We start from the raw sequence: 21,077 nt of genomic DNA on the forward strand, positions 1-21,077 counted from the left end.
GGAAAATGCCAGAGGGAGAGATTGAAGATTGTAGTTAGGTGAGTAGTAACGACTGGAGAGACTCGAGGATATATGAGGGAATGGGGTCGGTAGTGCATGTAGTCGGACGAGAAGAGAGGAGCCTGGAGACTTCTGTGATGGGATCAAATGTGGAGAGAGCCAGGGGATATGCAGAGGGGAATGGGAGTCACAGCACTTGGCTGGGAGCAGATTTCCTGACGGATATTCTCTATTTTCCCTATAAAGTGGGAGGCCAGGTCATCAGCACAGATGTCTGTTGTAAGAGCCTTTGTTTTTGGACTGAGTGAATGGTGTCAAAAAGGTTTTCTGGGTTGATGGATAGCGAGGAATTCAGGGTGGTGAAGTAGGTCTGTTTGGCAAGATGAAGGGCAGAGTAATTGGTCCTTAGCATAAATTTGTATTGATTGAAGTTTTCTTGTGTGCGAGTTTTCCTCCATAGGCGTTCAGCACTCTTAGAGCATTGCTGGAGAAATCTCATTTGCGATGTGAGCCAGGGCTGTTTTACTCTGTTTGGAGGTTCTGAAGGTGAGGGGCGCTACTTAGTCAAGGGTGCTTCCGAGAGTGTCGTTGTAGTGGTGTACAGCCAGATCAGGACAGGAAAAAGAGGAGATCGGGGACAGTGATGAGTGTAGGGAGTCTGTAAGTGAATGAGTATTAATGGCTTGTAAATTTCTGCAAGTGTGGTAGGTAGGAGTGTGCTGGGGTGGGAGAGGATTTGTGAGGGTGAAGGAGAGAATGTTGTGATCAGAGAGGGGAAGAGGTGAGTTATCTTGGGTGGAGATTGAGAAGTCAAAGACCAGATCAAGGGTGTTACTATTTTTGTGTGTTTCTGAGGTTGAGAGTTGTGAAAGGCCAAGAGAAGTGGTTGGAGTTAGGATGCAGATAGGGAAGTGGGAATGTTAATGGGGATGTTGAAGTCTCAGGTAATTCTGAGGACATGAAGTATGGCAGCCAGGCAGAGAAATGGTCAAGGAAGTGGGTGCGTGAGCCTGGGGGACAGTATATGACCGCTACTCTGAGGGAGAGGGGATGAAAGAGCCTCATGGTGTGGACCTCGAAAGAAGGAAATGATAGTGATGGAACTGGGGGGATGACCTGGAAAGTGCATTGTGGGGATAGGAGAATGCCGACTCCGCCACCAAGTTTGTTTGCGGGTCTCGAGGAATGGGAGAAATGCAAGCCGCCATGAGAAATAGCAGCAGGGGAGACGGTGTCATAATCCTGAATCCAGGTTTCAGTGAGGGCCAACAGATTGAGAGTTGTTTATAAAGTAGTTGTGGAGGAAAGGAAGCTTATTGCATATAGACCATGGATTCCAGAGTGCACAATTAAAAGAGGGAGATGAAGGAGTACACCTGATAACGCCCCATTGAACTTGTAAATTATATTCAAAACTTTACAAGCTAATATCTCTGCAAAGGAGATGAGAAATGAAAAAATAAAAATTTTTCATTCAGTTCTGTAGCCACTATTCTATGATGTGACCATTTTAACATGCTCAATCTGGTTAAAGGTCAGTTTTAAGGTTTTCAGACCTAAAAAAAATCCTAAATAGAACATGTGAGCAGTATTGAGCCCTATAAACTAAAGGCATGGCCATAACGGCACTGTGGTGCTAATTAATATGATACCTGATGTGAAGCGATACCCTCAGTAGTTACTAACCTTTATGAAGTTTTCATAAACTGACGTCTTAAATGCTTCTGTGTATTTTAGGGCAGGATGTGGTAACATGGCCATTTCGTTCTCCGCCCCTCCATCAGCCTCCTGTTTCTTGTGCAGCGACCTCCCTCCTTTTTAAAATGTTGTGCCGCCACCATCATTATGTGAGTGGCGTGCGCGCAGTGGGAGCCAAAGTCATGTGTGCAGGACTTAAATAAAACGATGCCAGGGGCGGCACATGCGCAGATTGAGATTTCGGCTTTGCGATTCCACCCGGATCGGATCAGCTGTCATGTGCTGGAAAAGGGGTGGGCTCATTGCACCAAAGAAGAGGAGTCGACCTATGACGGACATAGCCTTTAATTTATATGGCTCAATCCTGCTAACAGGTTCTGTTTAAAATCTGCTTGAGGAGATAATGTGAATAAGAGAGAGATTACACAAACTTGTAATATTAGTATTTTATTCTGAAGACATTGACATCATTTAGAGACCACTTAAGCCTTGGAATATTTTATTAGAATTTACTATTAGGTGAGAAGTCTTAATGTTGGATAATACTCTATAAATAAATAAATTTCATATTATATCTCTTCAAAGTCTTAAATTTAGTCTGATGATAAAACCACTATTAGGAAGTGTTAAAGCACCATCTGTTAGATAATTAACCACTTCCTGACCAAGCTTGTTTTTTGTGGACAAGTTGTAATTTTGAATGACACAATCATTTTTACATGCAATACACAGGAAAAATGGAAAAAAAATCCAAATGTGGTGAAATTGTTTTTGGGGGTTTGTTTTTACAGTATTCATTGTACGGTAAAAATGAACTGACAATGATTTTACATGTCGATACAATTACAGTGATAGTGATAATTTAGGTTATAAATAAAGTTTGTAAAAAAAAAAAAGCTGACATTTTCTTGAACCCTGTATTGTTTTAATTTTTACATAAATTGAGTGGCACTACAGTTTGCATTTTATTGCATGAAATAAGTATTGTATACAATAGAAAAACAGAACTTAATATTTGGTAAAGAAACCTTTGTTTGCAATCACAGAGGTCAGATGTTTCCTGTAGTTCTTGACCACGTTTGCACACACTGCAGGAGGGATTTTGGCCCTGTTCATACATACAGTGGGGGAAATAAGTACTTGATCCCTTGCTGATTTTGTAAGTTTGCCCACTGACCAAGACAAGAAAAGTCTATAATTTTAAGCGTAGGTTAATTTTAACATTAAGGCTATGTGCACACGTTCAGGATTTCTTGCAGAAAATTCCTGAGAAAAACCTGAAATTTTCTGCAAGAAATCTGCATGCGTTTTTTGCGCGTTTTTGGTGCGTTTTTTTCTGGACATTTCCCAATGCATTTTATAGTGGGAAATCCACAAAAAACCCACAAAATTAATGAACATGCTGCTTTTTTTTTACCGCAATGCGTTTTTTTCGCGGAAAAAACGCATCATGTGCACAAAAATTGCAGATTTCATTCTAAATGATGGGATGCATATTGTATGCTGTTTTTTTGCGGTTTTATAGCGTTTTTATCACGAAAAAAACGCAAAAAAAAAGGCAACGTGTGCACACAGCCTGAGAGATAGAATCAAAAATAAAATCCAGAAAATCACATTGTATAAATTATATAAATTTATTTGCATTTTGCCGTGAGAAATAAGTATTTGATTCCTCTGGCAAACAAGACTTAATACTTAGCGGCAAAACCATTGTTGGCAAGCACAGCAGTCAGACATTTTTTTGTAGTTAATGATGATATTTGCACAGGAGGAATTTTGGCCCACTCCTCTTCGCGGATCATCTCTAAATCATTAAGATTTTGAGGCTGCCACTTGGCAACTCCATGATCTTAATGTGCTTCTTTTTGAGTCACTCCTTTGTTGCCTTGGCTGTATGTTTTTGGTCATTGTCTTGCTGGAAGATCCAGCCACGACTAGTGTTGAGCATTCCGATACCGCAAGTATCGGGTATCGGCCGATATTTGCTGTATCGGAATTCCGATACCGAGATCCGATATTTTTGTGGTATCGGGTATCGGTATCGAAACAACATTAATGTGTAAAATAAAGAATTAAAATAAAAAATATTGCTATACTCACCTCTCCGACGCAGCCTGGACCTCACCGAGGGAACCGGCAGCGTTGTTTGCTTAAAATTCGCGCGTTTACTTCCTTACGTGAAGTCCCGGCTTGTGATTGGTCGCGTGCCGCCCATGTGGCCGCGACGCGACCAATCACAGCAAGCCGTGACGTAATTTCAGGTCCTTCAGGATTTTAAAATTACGTTCCGGCTTTGTGATTGGTCGCGTCGCGGTCACATGGGCGACGCGACCAATCACAAGCCGTGACGTCACGGGAGGCTGGACACGCGCGCATTTTAAAATGCGCGCGTGTCCTGCCTCCCGTGACGTCCCGGCTTGTGATTGGTCGCGTCGCCCATGTGGCCGCGACGCGACCAATCACAGCAAGCCGTGACGTAATTTTAGGTCCTTCAGGATTTTAAAATTACGTTCTGGCTTGTGATTGGTCGCGTCGCGGTCACATGGGCGACGCGACCAATCACAAGCCGTGACGTCACGGGAGGCAGGACAAGCGCGCATTTTAAAATGCGCGCGTGTCCAGCCTCCCGTGACGTCACGGCTTGTGATTGGTCGCGTCGCCCATGTGACCGCGACGCGACCAATCACAAAGCCGGAACGTAATTTTAAAATCCTGAAGGACCTGAAATTACGTCACGGCTTGCTGTGATTGGTCGCGTCGCGGCCACATGGGCGGCACGCGACCAATCACAAGCCGGGACTTCACGTAAGGAAGTAAACGCGTGAATTTTAAGCAAACAACGCTGCCGGTTCCCTCGGTGAGGTCCAGGCTGCGTCGGAGAGGTGAGTATAGCAATATTTTTTATTTTAATTCTTTATTTTACACATTAATATGGTTCCCAGGGCCTGAAGGAGAGTTTCCTCTCCTTCAGACCCTGGGAACCATCAGGGATACCGTCCGATACATGAGTCCCATTGACTTGTATTGGTATCGGGTATCGGTATCGGATTGGATCCGATACTTTGCCGGTATCGGCCGATACTTTCCGATACCGATACTTTCAAGTATCGGACGGTATCGCTCAACACTAGCCACGACCCATTTTTAATGTCCTGGTGGAGGGAAAGAGGTTGTCACTCAGGATTTTATGGTACATGGCTCCATCCATTCTCCCATTGATGCTGTGAAGTAGTTTTGTGCCTTTAGCAGAGAAACACCCCTAAAACATGTTTGCACCGCCATGCTTGACAGTAGGGACGGTGTTTTTTGGGTCATAGGCAGCATTTCTCTTCCTCCAAACACGGCGAGTTGAGCTAATGCCAAAGAGCTCAATTTTTGTCTCATCTGACCACAGCACCTTCTCCCAATCACTCACAGAATCATCTATGTGTTCATTGGCAAACTTCAGACGGGCCTGCACATGTGCCTTCTGAAGCAGGGGAACCTTGCGGGCACTGCAGGATTTTAAACAATTACGGTGTAATGTGTTACCAATCATTTTCTTGGTGACTGTGGTCCCAGCTACCTTGAGATCACTAACAAGTTTCCCCGGTGTAGTTTTTGGCTGATCTCTCACCTTCCTCATGATCAAGGATACCCCACGAGGTGAGATTTTGCATGGTGCCCCAGATTGACGTCAATTGACAATCATTTTGTAATTTTCCCATTTTTTTACTATTGCACCACCAGTTGTCTCTTTCTCACGCAGCATCTTACTTATGGTTTTGTAGTCCATTCCAGCTTTGTGCAGGTCTATGATCTTTTCCCTGATATCCATATAAAGCTCTTTGGTCTTGCCCATGTTGTAAAGGTTAGAGTCTCACTGATTGAGTCTGTGGACAGGAGTCTTTTATAAAGGTGACTATGTAAGACAGCTGTCTTTAATGCAGGTAATGAGTTGATTGGGAACATCTAACTGGTCTGTAGGAGCCAGAACGCTTAATGGTTGGTAGAGGATCAAATACTTATTTCTCACTGCAAAATGAAAATAACTTAATATAATTTATACAATGTGATTTTCTGGATTTTGTTTTTGATATTCTATCTCTCAATGTTAAAATTAACCTACCCTTAAAATTATAGACTGTTCATGTCTTTGTTAGTGGGCGAACTTACAAAATCAGCCAGGGATCAAATACTTAATTCCCCCATTGTATCTTTTTCAGATCTTTCAGGCTTTGGGGCTGTTGCTGGGCAAAATTGAGTTTCGGCTCCCTCCAACGATTTTCTATTGGGTTCAGGGCTGGAGACTGGCTAGGCAGAATCTCAAAATAAAAACCAGAAAATCACATTGTATGATGTTTTTAAATTATTAAATTGCATAAAATAAGTACACCTCAGTCAGTCTGCAGCATGCATCACATAAGTGCATCATACCAATGCGAGATATGAATTAAGCCGCATCACTCCACTGAAACTGCCCTAACTAGTCACCAATGACCTACTAACCGCCAAAGCCAAGCAACACTACTCTCTCCTCTTCCTCCTGGACCTGTCGGCTGCCTTTGACAGTGGCCCACTCCCTATTACTATTACCCCGACGAAGGATTCCAATGCGAAACGCACGTCGGGGTGTGCGTGTGTCTGTGTCTCCCCCAGCCTGGACCTCCAAGGTATATTGCTCCTGAAATTGTCCTTATACAATTGTGCGATCTTTTCTTATTTGCACTCCAGCACTTTAACGATCTATTATTGATCTAGAGTAATGGCGTTATTTTATTCTATATATTTTTTGCCACTCATAAAGTGTTCAGTTAATAAGTTTTTGTAGCACTTCTTTAAAAATTTTTTTTTTGTGTGATTATTTATAATTGATTTTCTTTTTCACCTACCCACTATTATATTTACATTTTTATGTTTTCACATAAAATTCCCATATATTTCCCTTCTATTACCCTATGGGACTCTTTTTATGATTAGGAGCAATATTTATACAATTATATAAATCATTGGGTCCGGTTTTTTATGTGTTTTTAATTCATTTGTTTTATGATTTTTTTTTTATACACACACATATATATATATATATATATATATATATATATATATATTTTTTTTTTTTTAGGGAGTATAAGTTCAGACATGTGCACATGTCTCTTTTTTAGTATTACTGTCTGCCAATATTATTAAATAAAGGCAATTTCTATACATCTAGTCTGATATATTTATTTATATATATCATTTGTTCTATATATAAATCCATTCGTTTGAGTCTTGTTGGTTCACTCCCTATTACTACAGCCCCTCTCATCTCTTGGCATCACAGACTTGGCCCTATCTTGGATCTCATCATACTTAATGAACCGGACATTCAGCGTCTCCCACTAGCACACAACCTCTTCACCTCGCCCCCTTATCTGTCGGAGTCCCGCAAGGTTCAGTCCTTGGGCCCCTGCTCTTCTCCATTTACACCTTTAGCCTGGGACAGCTCATAGAGTCTCACAGCTTTCAGTATCGTCTCTATGCAGATGACACACAGATCTACATCTCTGGACCAGATATCACCTCCCTACTAACCAGAATCCCTCAATGTCTGTCCACTATTTCATCCTTCCTCTCCGCTAGATTTCTGAAACTTAACAAGGACAAAACAGAATTCATCATCTTTCCCCCATCCCACTCGACTCCCCCAATGGACCTATCCATTAACCCCTTTTTTCGTTTTCTGCTCCCCTTCTTTCCAGAGCCATAACTTTTTTATTTTTCCGTCAATATAGCCATGTGAGGCCTTATTTTTTGCGGGACGAGCTGTACTTTTAAAAGATACCATTGGTTTTACCATGTCGTGTAACAGAAAACGGGAAAAAAATGTGCAATTAAATTGCAAAAAAAGTGCAATCCCACACTTGTCTTTTGTATGGCTTTTTTGCTAGGTTCACTAAATGCTAAAACTGACCAGCCATTATGATTCTCCGGGTCAATATGAGTTCATTGACACCAAACATGTCTAGGTTCTCTTTAATTTAAGTGGTAAAAAAAATTCCCAAATTTGTTTAAAAAAACCCAAAAAACAAAAAAAAACGCACTATTTCATTACCCGTAGCGTCTCCATTTTTCGTGTTCTGGGGTCGGGTGAGGGCTTATTTTTTGCGTGCCGAGCTGATGTTTTTAATTATACCACTTTTGTGCAGATGTTCTTTTGATCGCTTGTTATTGCATTTTAATGCAATGTCGCGGCGACCAAAAAACTGTAATTTGGGTGTTTTGATTTTTTTTTCTCACTATGCCGTTTAGCGATCAGGTTAAACCTTTTTTTTATTGATAGATCGGGCGATTCTGAACTCGGCGATACCAAATATGTGTAGGTTTGATTTTTTTTATTGTTTATTTTGATTGGGGCGAAAAAGGGGTGATTTGAACTTTTATTTTTTTTATATATGTTTTAAACTTTTTTTTTAATTTTGGCATGCTTCAATAGCCTCCATGAGAGGCTAGAAGCATCCACTACTCGATCTCCTCTGCTACATAGAGGTGAAGCAAAGATCACCTCTATGCAGCAGAATTACAGGCTTGCTATGAGCGCTGACCACAGGGTGGCGCTCACAGCAATCTGCCATCAACATCCATAGAGGTCTCAAGGAGACCTCTGCTTGTGATGGCAATGCACCGATGACGCCCGATCATGTGACGGGGGTCACCGGTGCACATACTTCCGGCCGCGCAGCCGGCAGCGGCATTGAACTAGATAATGGGCGCGGGTGGACCGTGATTCCGCTCGCGCCCCTTACGAGCACATGTCAGCTGTTTAAAACAGCTGACATGTCGCAGCTTTGACTGCCGGAGCACACCTCAAAGCGGGGGATACTGCCAGCTGATGTACTATTCCGTCAGCTGGCAGAAAGGGGTTAAAGTAAATGGCTGCTCACTCTCCCCAGTCCCACAAGCTCGCTGCCTCGGGGTAATCCTTGACTCTGATCTTTCCTTCAAACCACATATCCAAGCCCTTTCCACTTCCTGCCAACTTCAACTCAAAAATATTTCCCGGATCCGTACATTCCTCAACCAAGAATCTGCAAAAACCCTAATCCATGTCCTCCTCATCTCCCGCCTTGACTACTGCAACCTCCTGCTCTGTGGCCTCCCCTCTAACACTCTCATACACCTCCAATCTATTCTAAACTCCGGTGCCTGACTAATCCGCCTGTCCTCCGCTATTCCCTGGCCTCTCCCCTCTGTCAATCACTGCACTGGCTCCCCTTTGCCCAAAGACTCCAGTTCAAAACCCTAACCATGACATACAAAGCCATCCACAACCTGTGCCCTCCTTACATGTGACCTCTTCTCCCAGTACTTACCTGCACGCAACCTCCGATCCTCACAAGATCTCCTTCTCTACTCCCCTCTTATCTCCTCTTCCCACAATTACATACAAGATTTCTCCCGCATATCCCCCGTACTCTGGAACTCTCTATCACAACATATCAGACTCTCACCTATCGTGGAAACCTTCAAAAGGAACCTGAAGAACCACCTCTTCCGACAAGCCTACAACCTGCAGTAACCACCAATTTGCTGCACAACCAGCTCTGCCCTCACCTATGGTATCCTCACCCATCTCTTGTAGATTGTGAGCCCTCGCGGGCAGGGTCCTCTCTCCTCCTGTACCAATCGTGACTTGTATTGATTGTTTAAGATTATTGTACTTGTGTTTTATTAAGTACACCCCTCCTCACATGTAAAGCGCTATGGAATAAATGGCGCTATAAATAATAATAGCAAGAATTCTGGCTCTCACAAACCTGTTAGTTTTTCTTTAAGGAGCACTCCTACTCTGCACTCAATACCTGTATTAATTGCACTTTTTTGAATGTGTTACCTGTATAAAAGACACCTGTCCACACACTCAGTTAATCACATCCCAATCTCTCCACCATGGCCAAGACCAAAGAGCTGCCTAAGGACACCAAGGACAAAATTGTAGACCTGCACAAGGCTGGGAAAGGCTACAGGACAATAGGCAAGCAGCTTGGTGGGAAGGCAACAACTATTGGCACAATTATTAGAAAATAGAAGAAAAACAAGATGACTGATTTTCCTTGGTCTGGGGCTCCATGCAAGATTTCGCCTTGTGGGGTAAGAGTGATTCTGAGAAAAGTCAGGAATCAGCCCAGAACTACACTGGAGGACCTGGTCAATAACCTGAAGAGAGCTGAGACCACAGTCTCAAACATTACCATTAGTAACACACTAAAATGTCATGGATTAAAATCCTTCAGGGCATGCCAGGTCCCTGTGTTCATGCCAGCACATGTCCAGGCCCCCTTGAAGATTGCCAATGACCATCTGGGTGACCCAGAGGAGGCATGGAAGAAGGTCATGTGGTCAGATGAGACCAAAATAGAACTATGTGGTACTAACTCCACTCACTGTGTTTGGAGGAGGAAGAAGGATGAGTACAACCCTAAGAACACTGTCCCAACCTTGAAGCATGGTGGGGGAAACACCATACTTAGGGGATGTTTTTCTGCAAAGGGGGCAGGATGACTGGACCGTATTGAGGGGAGGATGGATGGGGTCATGTATAGCAAAATTTTGGCCAACAACCTCCTTCCCTCAGTATGAGCTCTGAAGATCGATTGTGGCTGGATCTTCCAGCATGACAATGACCCGAGATACAGTCAGGGCAACTAATAAGTGGCTCCGTATGAAACATTTCAAGGTCCTAGAGTGGCCTAGCCAGTCTCCAAACTTGAACCCACTAGAAAATCTTTGGAGGAGCTGAATCTCAATGTTGCCCAGCAACAGCCCCGAAACCTGAAAATTTTTTGAGAAGCTCTGTATGGAGGAGTGGGCCAAAATTGCTGCTGCAGTGTGTGCAAACTTGATCAAGAACTACAGGAAACATCTGACCTCTGTAATTGCAAACAAAGGTTTCTGTACCAAATATTTAGTTCTTCATCATGTCTGATGAAGAGAACTAAGAAGACTTGAAATCTTGCTTTGTAACAACATTTAGTTTTATTAGCTATTTAAAGGTATAATAACTATAAGATTATTATTTTGTTTTTTCCCACTAAGGGAAATATTTTTTCAACTGGCTAACATGGTACTAAAGCTTTTTTTCTTTCACATACTTTGCTGATAACACCATTATAAGGTGTTATATCACCATCTAGTGGAGAATTTGAACAACACAGGCAGAAATGTTTTCTACATACGCTTTATCAACACAATAATGCAATTCAAATTAATGTTATACTACCTTTAAATCAAAGAGGTTCAATTATTTTAAACATTTAAAATATGAGATTGTTATAGGGCCACAGTGGATTTAGCGCTTCAAGTTTCCTGTCTAATAGTGATTTATTTTACTCATTTATAGAGCACCATCATAATCCACAATAGACTACTTTAAAAGGAGCAACCAAGAAGCAATGACCTAGTCACAAAATAACATACTACCTACAAATAAACTGTCATCCATTTGATTGCTGCCATATTTAGTAGCTTGGTTTTGCACCTCACAATATGGTTTTGTCTCTGCAAGTATTCTAAAGCATGTTTTGCACTAATATTGGACATTATTTAGCACTATGCACTTTAATGTTATTTATTGTCTTTGGATATAGAGATAGCAAGCAATCTTATAATTATATATGTAGACAAGCTATATGGGCATCTAAATAGAGCTGTATGGAAAACTCTTTGCCTTATTTATGTGTCTATGCTTTATGAATGTTATATTGAATACCAAATTTGGCTGACATATGAGTCCAAGAGCACTGTTTGCAAAGAGAAATATATTGAATTATATACAGTAACATTGATTAACATTCAAGAAAGCTTTGCTCCATATATAAGGTAGCCCTTTCTGAGGAACCCTAGAGAGAAAAAAAAATGTTTTCTTTGTATGCTCTGGATATTTATCCATTTTTTGGATATGTTTATGACATGGGTATATTAAGTCCTGTGTTCTTAGGTCCATATGTGTGTATTCATCCAGTAAATCTTTTTAAACAGTTGTGTGTCAATATTTGATAAATACAATTTTTTTTGAATTTTTACTTGGCATATGCTTCAGTTTATTTGTAGGTAGTATCTTAAAAGGAGCAAGCTGACGGTTTTACAATAGTCCTCACAGTCCCTCCCCTGATCTAAACAATATTGTGGCTAGACCTCAAAACAGCAGTGCATGCAAGATGACCCAGGGGTCTCACAGAACTGGAAGAATTTTCAAAGAAAGAATGAATGAATATCCCTCAAACAAGAAGTGAAAGACTCTTGGCTGCCTACAAAAAACGTTTACAAACTGTGATACTTTCAAAAGGGGGTGCTACTAGGTAATAACCATGCAGGGTGCCCAAAAGATGAAAATATATATTTTTGTGCCTAAAATATAAAGGAAATGTGTCATCTTTTACTTTAGTCCTTTTAGAGATCATTTCATCTTTAACTTGCCTAACTGTTCACAATAACAGTAATTTTGAGTTATTTTGACCAGGGGTGCCCAAAATTTTACATGCCACTGTATACAACTTTCTAGCGTCAGTAAATCTCACGTATTGTGCCAATAATGGAGATAGATCACACTTTAAAACTTTATTTTGCAGAAGATGAAGGAATGGACATAATTTAAACACCACCATCATGTAAAAAATCATATTCTAACATTTCAGACGTTTTCACAGGAGGAATTTCATGAGCTAAGACCATAATGATCATTGAGGCTTTTCATACTTCTAACATATTTCAGTCATGTTAGGTTGGGTTTAGACAAGCAAGTGCAAAATATTCTGGGTTTTTTTATACAGAAAAAAATGGATAAATCTTCCTCCTAATTGTCATCCGTATGTCAGCTTTTACATGAACAATTTAATGACCAATAAAAGGCCAAATACAGTTCCCTAAGTTACTAATCGGAATGAATCCGAGAAGAACGTATGACATGCAGATGGTAACCCGTATGTGATCTGTTTGGTGCACACACTTTGACCATTATTGGCAGACTCTCTCTACCACACTGATTTCCAGTACATTGGTCAGTGTGCTGTCCATATTCTAGCAATTGTGCACGTGGACAGCACACGGACATGTAATACACTCGTTTGAATGAATACTTACTGGGCTATGACCTAAAGGCCCCAGTGACGTAGGAGGACACAGGGGTGGTTTAGTGTAGTTGCCAAATTCTATTGGGGTGCAAAAATTCACCTCCACCTACCAACACTGATGATTTTTCTTGGTGTGGTGCTAGGGAGCAACGTGTGCCTATCTATTAACCAGCAAACTATCAGAATAATGTAGACAGAAATTGCTTTGACATCTAGGTCGGTGCCACAGATTTCTATGCCAAGCACAGCAGTGGAAATAAGTTTTCATCGGCTGCTGCACTCTGCATAGGCAGTAATCAAAATGACAAAGATGACATGATGATGTAATGAGCTTTGCAATCTTGGTCTAAAAAGAGCACCACAGAAAATGACAAACTGTGCTCTTGCATAGCTCCCACCACTGCTATCAATTGTAATTTTGTGTCATCTGCTGGGGAAGCTATCCCAAATATAAAAAAGTGTAAGCCATAATGCGGCGGCCCTAGTCTAATATGGGATATATTGCTCTGCATGAGCACTGAATCTGTCCATACTGTTTTGGCAACTGAAAGCCAAACATTTGTTCAGCCAACAGCTATTTTTTCCAATCTACCATAACTATGGAGACACGAAGACCTTCCGGAAGACACATTAGACACACATTTGGACTCTTTAAATAATCTGAAAGCACAAAGAGACAAAAAAATTGAGAACTTTATGTTTTACATCCTCATTGTGGCCTATATCAGTACAGTACAATCAGTGAAGAATCAGAAACTGTATTTTTCTCTCCAATAATAGTTGTGAACCTACATAGATATATTTTATCACATTTATGAAGAGTTTAAAACCAGAGCTAGCCCCATACGGTTATAATTAGAATAGGACGATGATATAAGAACAGTGAGGGTCAGACACCCACCATCCCCACTAATACGCTGTTATTTGCATCTGCAGCGGGACTGTGAATGGAGCCAAAGCAGCACTATGTAGTGGCCGCTGCCAAGACCTGCAGATCAGTTCTTACTGAACTGAACAGGAGCTGAGCTGCAGTTCTCTGATGGACACTGCAGCTTTAGTGTGAATAGATCCAAAGAAGCACTCTAAACACCTTTCATACAGTGCATTTCAAAAGTATTCATATAGCATGAACTTTCCACATTTTTTCACATTACATCCAATAACTTACATGTATTCTATTTGATATACCAATACAAAGTAACAAGTATTTCTGAAGTGAAATGATACATGGTTCTTTAAATATTTTAAAAATATTAATAACAAAATAGTGATGTGCATTTGTATTCAGCTCCCCTGAGTCAATACTTTTTAGAACCACCTTTTGCTGAAATTATATCTGTACATCTTTTGGAGTATGTGTCTAACAGCTTTGCACATCTAGAGGCTAAATTTTCTTTGCACACTAGCTCTACCTCAGTGAGGTTGGATGGAGAGCGTCTGTGAACAGAAATTTTCAAGTCTTACCACAGATTTTCAGTGGGATTTCGGCCTGGACAATGACTGAACCATTCAAATATATGAATATGCTTTGATCTAAACCATTCCATTGCAGCTTTGGCAGTATGTTAACGGTCAGTTTCCTGCTTGAAGGTGAACCCCCGCCCCAGTCTCAAGTCTTTTGCAGCCTCTAACAAGTTTTCCTTCAAGATCGCACTGTATTTAGCTCCATCCATCTTCCCATCAACTCTGAATAGTTTCCCTGTCCCTGCTGAAGAGAAGCATCCCCACACCATGATGCTGCCACCACCATGATTGATGGTGGGCATGGGGATTTAGAGTGATAAATAGTGTTAGTTTTCGGCCACACATAACATTTTGCATTTAGACAAAAAAATTCAACTTTGGTCACATCAGATCAGCTTCTTCCACAGGCTTTTTGAAAACTGCAAAAGGGACTTATTTTGGCTTCCTTTCAAAAATAGCTTTTTTCTTGCCACTCTTACATAAAAGCCAGATTTGTGGAGTATATGACTAATAGTTGGACAGATTCTCCCACCAGAGCTGTGGATCTCTGCAGCTCCTACAGAGTGACCATGGGCCTCTTGGCTTTATCCCCGACCTCCGTAGGGTGTGCCTTGGTTGTTATGATCCCTAATGTTCTTCTACAAACCTCTGAGGCCTTTACAGAACAACTGTAGTTATGGTGAGAATAAATGACACACAAGTAGATTCAATTTACTAATTCTATGACTTCTGGAGGCAATTGGTCACTCAAGATTTTAAATAGGGATACCAGACTACAGAGGGCTGAATACAAATGCATGCCACAATTTACATATATATATTAGTGTAGGTACATCACATAAATACCCGTAAAATACATTTATGTTTGTTCACGGGATATTAATTATACTTTTTCAAGGAACTGTATATGTTCCATTAATTATGACGAAAACATGGCTTAGTTATGTGATAAAATTCCAGGAAATGAAGAAGGAAATAAGTGAAAATGTCACGCCCCAAGCTCAGAACTTGTAAGCCATGTTACAGAAGAATGTCAAGTGTATATTTTTAATATTCTACAATAGAAAGTGTTTTATATCTATACACTTGATAGAATATGTATGTGGAGGATTGAGTATTGTACAGTAGTGTATATGCAGGATTTTTTTTAGCCTATCAATAACAAAGTAATAAATTTGCTAATGCAACATAATTCCATGCACAATGCAATAAAGTGTTTTAAAGCACACCTCCAACCAAAAATGTAATGCCCTGTCCTATTTTAACCCCAACCCCTTAAGACAATTTCTGTTTTTTTTTGCTTCCATTTTCCATCCTTCCTCCAAGAGACAACTTTTCGATTTTTCAGTCAAATTAGGAGAAAGATGGCTTATATTTATAGAGTGTATATTTAAATGATATTACTGATTTTACCATATATTGAACTGAAAGACATAATAAAAAATGCCAAGGGAGGTGAAATATTGAAAAAAAAAATGCATTTCCACCATTGCTCTTTTTTTTTTACGGCATTTATTGTGTGATAAAAATTACTTGACAACACGATTCTCCTGTTTAGTACAAGTATGACAACATTAAACATATCTTTTTTGGGGGTTTTCTTATAATCAGTTTAGTGTACCGTAAACTTTCACATTTCTTTGTGTCACAATTTTCCAAGACCTATAAAAATTTTATTTTTCCATCAATGGGACTTTTTTGCTTACCCAGATGTATATTTTTTATTGGTACCATTTATAGTAGATACAAATTCTGATTGCTTTGTGTTGCATATTTTGGGCGGAAGGTGTGCGACAAGTGAAATACGTCAATTCTTATATACATTTACCTCACTGGTTAAATAAATGGTTTTTATTTTGATGGATTTGACTTTAAAGGGTTTGTCCACTACTAGGATAACCCCTTCTAAAAGTAAATGTTCGGCCCTGATAAAATAATAAAGCCTATAAGCTCCTCCTGTGCCGGCGCTGTTCCCGCAGTGTCAGCCCTCGCTCTACCCGGGGCTGTGATGTGGTGGAATGACACGTGATGCCCGGCACCCAATCAACGCTGGTGTCACTGTCTAAGGCCTCGGACAAACTGAACATGAAGAGCAAGTCTGGGCTGCAGCTCATCCCAGATTTCCTCTTCATGTTCAGTTTGTTCAAAGGCGGAGACATTGACGCCAGCACTGATTGGGCGGACATCATGTGTCCTTCCACCGCATCACAACCCCAGAACCGCAAGTTCTGACACCGCTGGAAAGGAGCCGGCACGAGAGGAGAGTATAGGCTTTATTATTTCATCGGGGCCGAACATATACTTTAAGAAGGGGTGGTCCTAGTAGTGGACAACCCTTAACAGAATAAGAGATACCGAAAAAATGTTGTGTTTTTTTTTCTTTTTTTAGGGTATGTGCACACATTCAGGTTTTTTTGCGTTTTTCGCGATAAAAGCGCTATAAAAACGCATAAAAAACACATACATATGCATCCTATCATTTAGAATGCATTCCGCAATTTTGGTGCACATGATGCGTTTTTTTCAGCGAAAAAAAAACGCATCGCGGTAAAAAAAGCAGCATGTTCATTAATTTTGCGGATTTTTCGCGTTTTTCCCGCTATTTTAATGCATTGGGGAAAAAAAGCGCAAAAAATGCGAAAAAAACGCATGCGGATTTCTGGCAGAAATGTCCGGTTTTTGTCAGGAAATTTCTGCAAGAAATTCTGACGTGTGCACACAGCCTTAAATGAAGAAAAAGGGTTGATTCAGTATAAAAAAAATGTATATTTAGAAAAAAAAAAAAAAAAAAACATTTTTATGTCCCTCATATAGGAAAAGAACCTGTAATCGTTTGATCACTTGCACTATATACACTATTGTAATAGGCAGTCACGCGACCGCGATGTCATCGAAGGTCCTTCACTCACTGCATCCTTAGGAACGGAGGCCGCCGCTTGCACCGCTGAGAGCCGGGGGCCATCGGAGGGTAAGTATATTCCATATTTTTTTATTTTTATTCTTTTTTTTTTACATGAATATGGATCGAGGGCCTGAAGGAGAGTCTCCTCTCCTCCAGACCCTGGGAACCATCCGCACCGCACTCGCCGTATAAGACGACCCCCGACTTTTGAGATGATTTTCAGGGGTTAAAAAGTCATCTTATACGCCGGAAAATACGGTATATAATTCCATGTGTTAATTCATAGTTTTGATGCCTTCAGTGTGAATTTTTTAATGACGTTTTAACTTTTTCTTTGATGTGTTGCACGAAAACTTGCTTTGTTCTTTTTGTGTGCTTAATTTGTATTTTTCAACAGCATTTTGGGGAACATATAACTTTTCATACTCTTTCTGGGTGCCGAGGGTAGAAAAACGAACAATTCTACTATTGCTTTTGGCACTGAAAAATTTGTGCTGTACACTATGCATCACCAAAAAAATATTTGGCCTATATTTTATGAGTCTGTACTGTTTTTTTAGGAAAGGAAAATCAACAGAAATCTGAAGCAAATTACAGTACAATTCACCATTGTGTGGAGTGATGGCTACTTTGTGTGATGCCAACTTCCTCAGGACCTGAAGAGCTGGTGTATGAAAGAGAATCGCTGCATGCAATGTATCATGCACTATCCTTTCAGTTTTACCCAATGTGACCCCTTAGTTTTTAGTATGAGCTGGAGGTGTGCTTTAAGGACTGTTTTACATCCAAAGTAATGACCTATTTCAGTGCCATCACTGATCTTGGCCACCGGATTGCCAGGACTGTTCGAATAAGGAGTTGCAGCAAAGTGCTATGGCTTTCACAGTAATTCCCTCTGCATGAAGTCTTTTGGCAACCTACTGCACTGTGTAGTGAGCCACTATACATATAAATTCACCTGTGTGGTCCTCTCCGATTCAGAGGGAGAACCACCATCAATATGTATCAGGTATGGCATGGAGTCCTGGAAGTATACCAAAACATTTTATGATGAGAACACCTTTTTAATGTGGAAGCCCTACAAATTATCATGGTATAATAATCTAATTCATCCACAGCCAAGATATTAATTTCTAATACCGGTAGTGTCTTTGTAACAATATACTACATTTTACTTCAATCATTTTTAGTGTAATTTTGTTCCTAAGGAGGCACTTAAACTAGAATTACATACGCCATTCCCAGGCAACTCCAGCCTAACGAGAATCGCTCATCATTAAGCAAAATTGTGTTTGACTTCATAGTCTAGAACAGCAGAATGTCTATCGTATTAGTGGTTACAATCACTAAACTTATTAATTAAAATCTGTATATCAGTAGCAGAGCATCAAATACAAGTCATGGCTTTTAGAGACGTATCATCTTACCTTGTGTTTTACGCTATAGAAATCAGTAGTTATTGCACATGCCCCTATATAAGATTCAATATATTTCTATTGTAATATTAAAGAAAGACTATTCATTCTCTTTTATGTTTGCTTTGGGCTGACCCATCATAGTGTGATTTACTTTTGTACATTAGGAATATAGATGCTAACGCCAAGACGGCTCCAAGCTGTGGCGGCCCACAAGGACTATATTCCTGAGCAATTCCTGAGAAGAGGGGAACAAGTATTCGTCCCACCGATGTCACTGACTGTCCAACACCTATAAGAGTACCGCTTCCATGCTTCTGGCCTAGAGTGAGTTCTAGATCCACAATGCATGTTCGCCCTATACTTGTAGAAAAAGCCAAGAACGTTGAGGACAATACAACGATCCACATCTTCGGTGCTACAGAATATAACAAGATGGAAAAGAACGTGAGGACGCTGGAATGTAACAGCATGGTGTAAATATTATATTGATAAAGTCTAGAAAGTGGTCCCAGCGAAAAACCAGCAAGGGCTCCCAGTGTGCTGCCGTAACTTATTAAATAGCCAGTCATCCGTGGAGTCATAAGGAATCTTTCTTCCATTGCCAAAGCAAAGTTGCTGTAGTACAGCATGACAGCAACTGCCATTAACAGACGAACCAAAAATATGTCCCACATCTGAGAAAAAGCCACGCCTGTGACTTTCCTAAATACAGACACAATCTGTGCCCACAATGTTTGTGCAGATCTGCTTGGCATTATGCCATTGGCTTCCAATGAGAGTTGTATTGTACCATTAGAATGAGATGTCAGGTTATCGGGCAAATTCCCATGTCTACCAGGAGTGACAATGTTTGCTGTGTCCGTAGTCTGTGGCATCATCCAGACAAGACCTGAAAATTAAAATATGAAATAATTGAAATTGTTCTACATGATTCTTGGACACGAAGTAGAAGTGAGAAGTAGCAAAGAGATAAAAAGCTATGTGAAATGGGTTGACCATCTTTCTGTGTATCTGAACTAAGCATTTAAAGTCTGTTATATAATTAATGGGAATATCTTTAAATAAAGATATCAGGTCATTTTACTGCACAATGAACACCGAAATAAAAAAAGTAAAGGTATGTTCACACGCCATCTTTTTCAGGTAGAATCCTCTTGAAAAAGCGCCACATAAAATGAACAGAGTGCGCAGTGACGTAAAATTGACAGTATGCCCATGATCCCTCTTGTTTCATGTCTTTTAACCGCTTCAAAGTTCATAAACCCTGAAGCACTTAAAAAAGTAGGCATGCTAACTCTAGTGGAAGCAACCCACTCTCTTTACTTAACCATACAGAGTGAAAGTCGCATTAAAGGGCCACTGTCACCCCCTGTGATTAGGGCAATCACATGGCAGTGACGTCATCGCAGGTCCTACAGCTATTTGCTGTGCAGCAGATTCATCCTGGTTTTCTGTGGATGTCTTTTGTTCTCTGGTATCAGCCATTACATCAGACGGCCAGAGCTTACTGCGTCTGCGCAGGACACCAGTACACAGCGCAGGCGCCGGATTTGAAAAGATAACAGCGCTGAGGGGGCGGCGCCGAAAGCGCAGGAAGATGTGAGTGACGGCAGAGGAGCTGGCCAAGCTGGGGAGTGAGGACCCGCCTACGTGGCCAGAGACAGGAATTGTGGCCAAGTATAAAAACGCTTTATTTGGGGTATGCTTGAACCTAAAACTAAAAGAGCCACCTTGTTAGAATGCAGCATTACTGCTGCACAAGGTGGCTCTTTTAGTTTATAACGGCTGGAGGGGGGTGACAGTGGCCCTTTAAGGGAACAATCACCATTTCCCTAAAGCACTTCGCCTAGGAAAACTCAGTGGCTGTGCAAGCCTCGTCGAAATGACGTCATGTGCGCATAACCTAAGTTTCACAATTGTGTTTTTCACCATTCCACTCTTGTTTTTCTGCACATAATATCATAAATTAAATGGCCTAAAAAATAATACAATGTGTATATCAAAAAAAGAAAAAATGAAAAACCAAACAGAAATCAGCAGATTTTTGATATGTAATCTGTCAACAAACCATGTACATACAGAGCCTCTCGGGGATGGGGTTAGCTTTCTCAGCTCTGATTCACGCTATATCTAAGAACATTGATTGTGTCACAACGGCTACGCCTAGTAAACTGACTGATACATCATTGGAATCAGTCACTTTTCCTACACTGTGCTGCTGAAGTAGCAAAATCCTTGTGACGAGATTCCCTTTAAAGGGAACCTGTCACCACAAAAATCATATATAAGCTAAGGCCCCCGGCATCAGGGGCTTATCTACAGAATTCTGGTTTGCTGTAGATAAGCCCCCGATGTATCCTGAAAGATGAGAAAAATAGGTTAGATTATACTCACCCAGGGGCGGACACGCTGCGGTCCGGGTCCGATGGGCGTCGAGGTCCGGGTCCGGCGCCTCCTATCTTCATACGATCACATCCTCTTCTTGTCTTCCTGCCGCGGCTCCGG

General features: G+C 40.8%; 1 protein-coding gene across 1 annotated transcript in view; it reads right to left on the reverse strand.

The window, feature by feature from the left end:
• Positions 1–17,020: 17,020 nt before the first annotated feature.
• Positions 17,021–21,077, reverse strand: part of SLC67A2 (solute carrier family 67 member 2) — a 51,457-nt gene continuing 47,400 nt past the window's right edge. The window contains exon 6 of the mRNA XM_077296657.1: positions 17,021–19,461. Within this exon, the coding sequence (XP_077152772.1) occupies positions 18,674–19,461 (788 nt within the window). The 3' untranslated portion in view covers positions 17,021–18,673. The remainder of the gene's footprint in view (positions 19,462–21,077) is intronic.

The sequence above is a fragment of the Ranitomeya variabilis genome, chromosome 3 (genome assembly GCF_051348905.1).
Source record: "Ranitomeya variabilis isolate aRanVar5 chromosome 3, aRanVar5.hap1, whole genome shotgun sequence".
Classification (NCBI taxonomy): Eukaryota; Metazoa; Chordata; class Amphibia; order Anura; family Dendrobatidae; genus Ranitomeya; species Ranitomeya variabilis.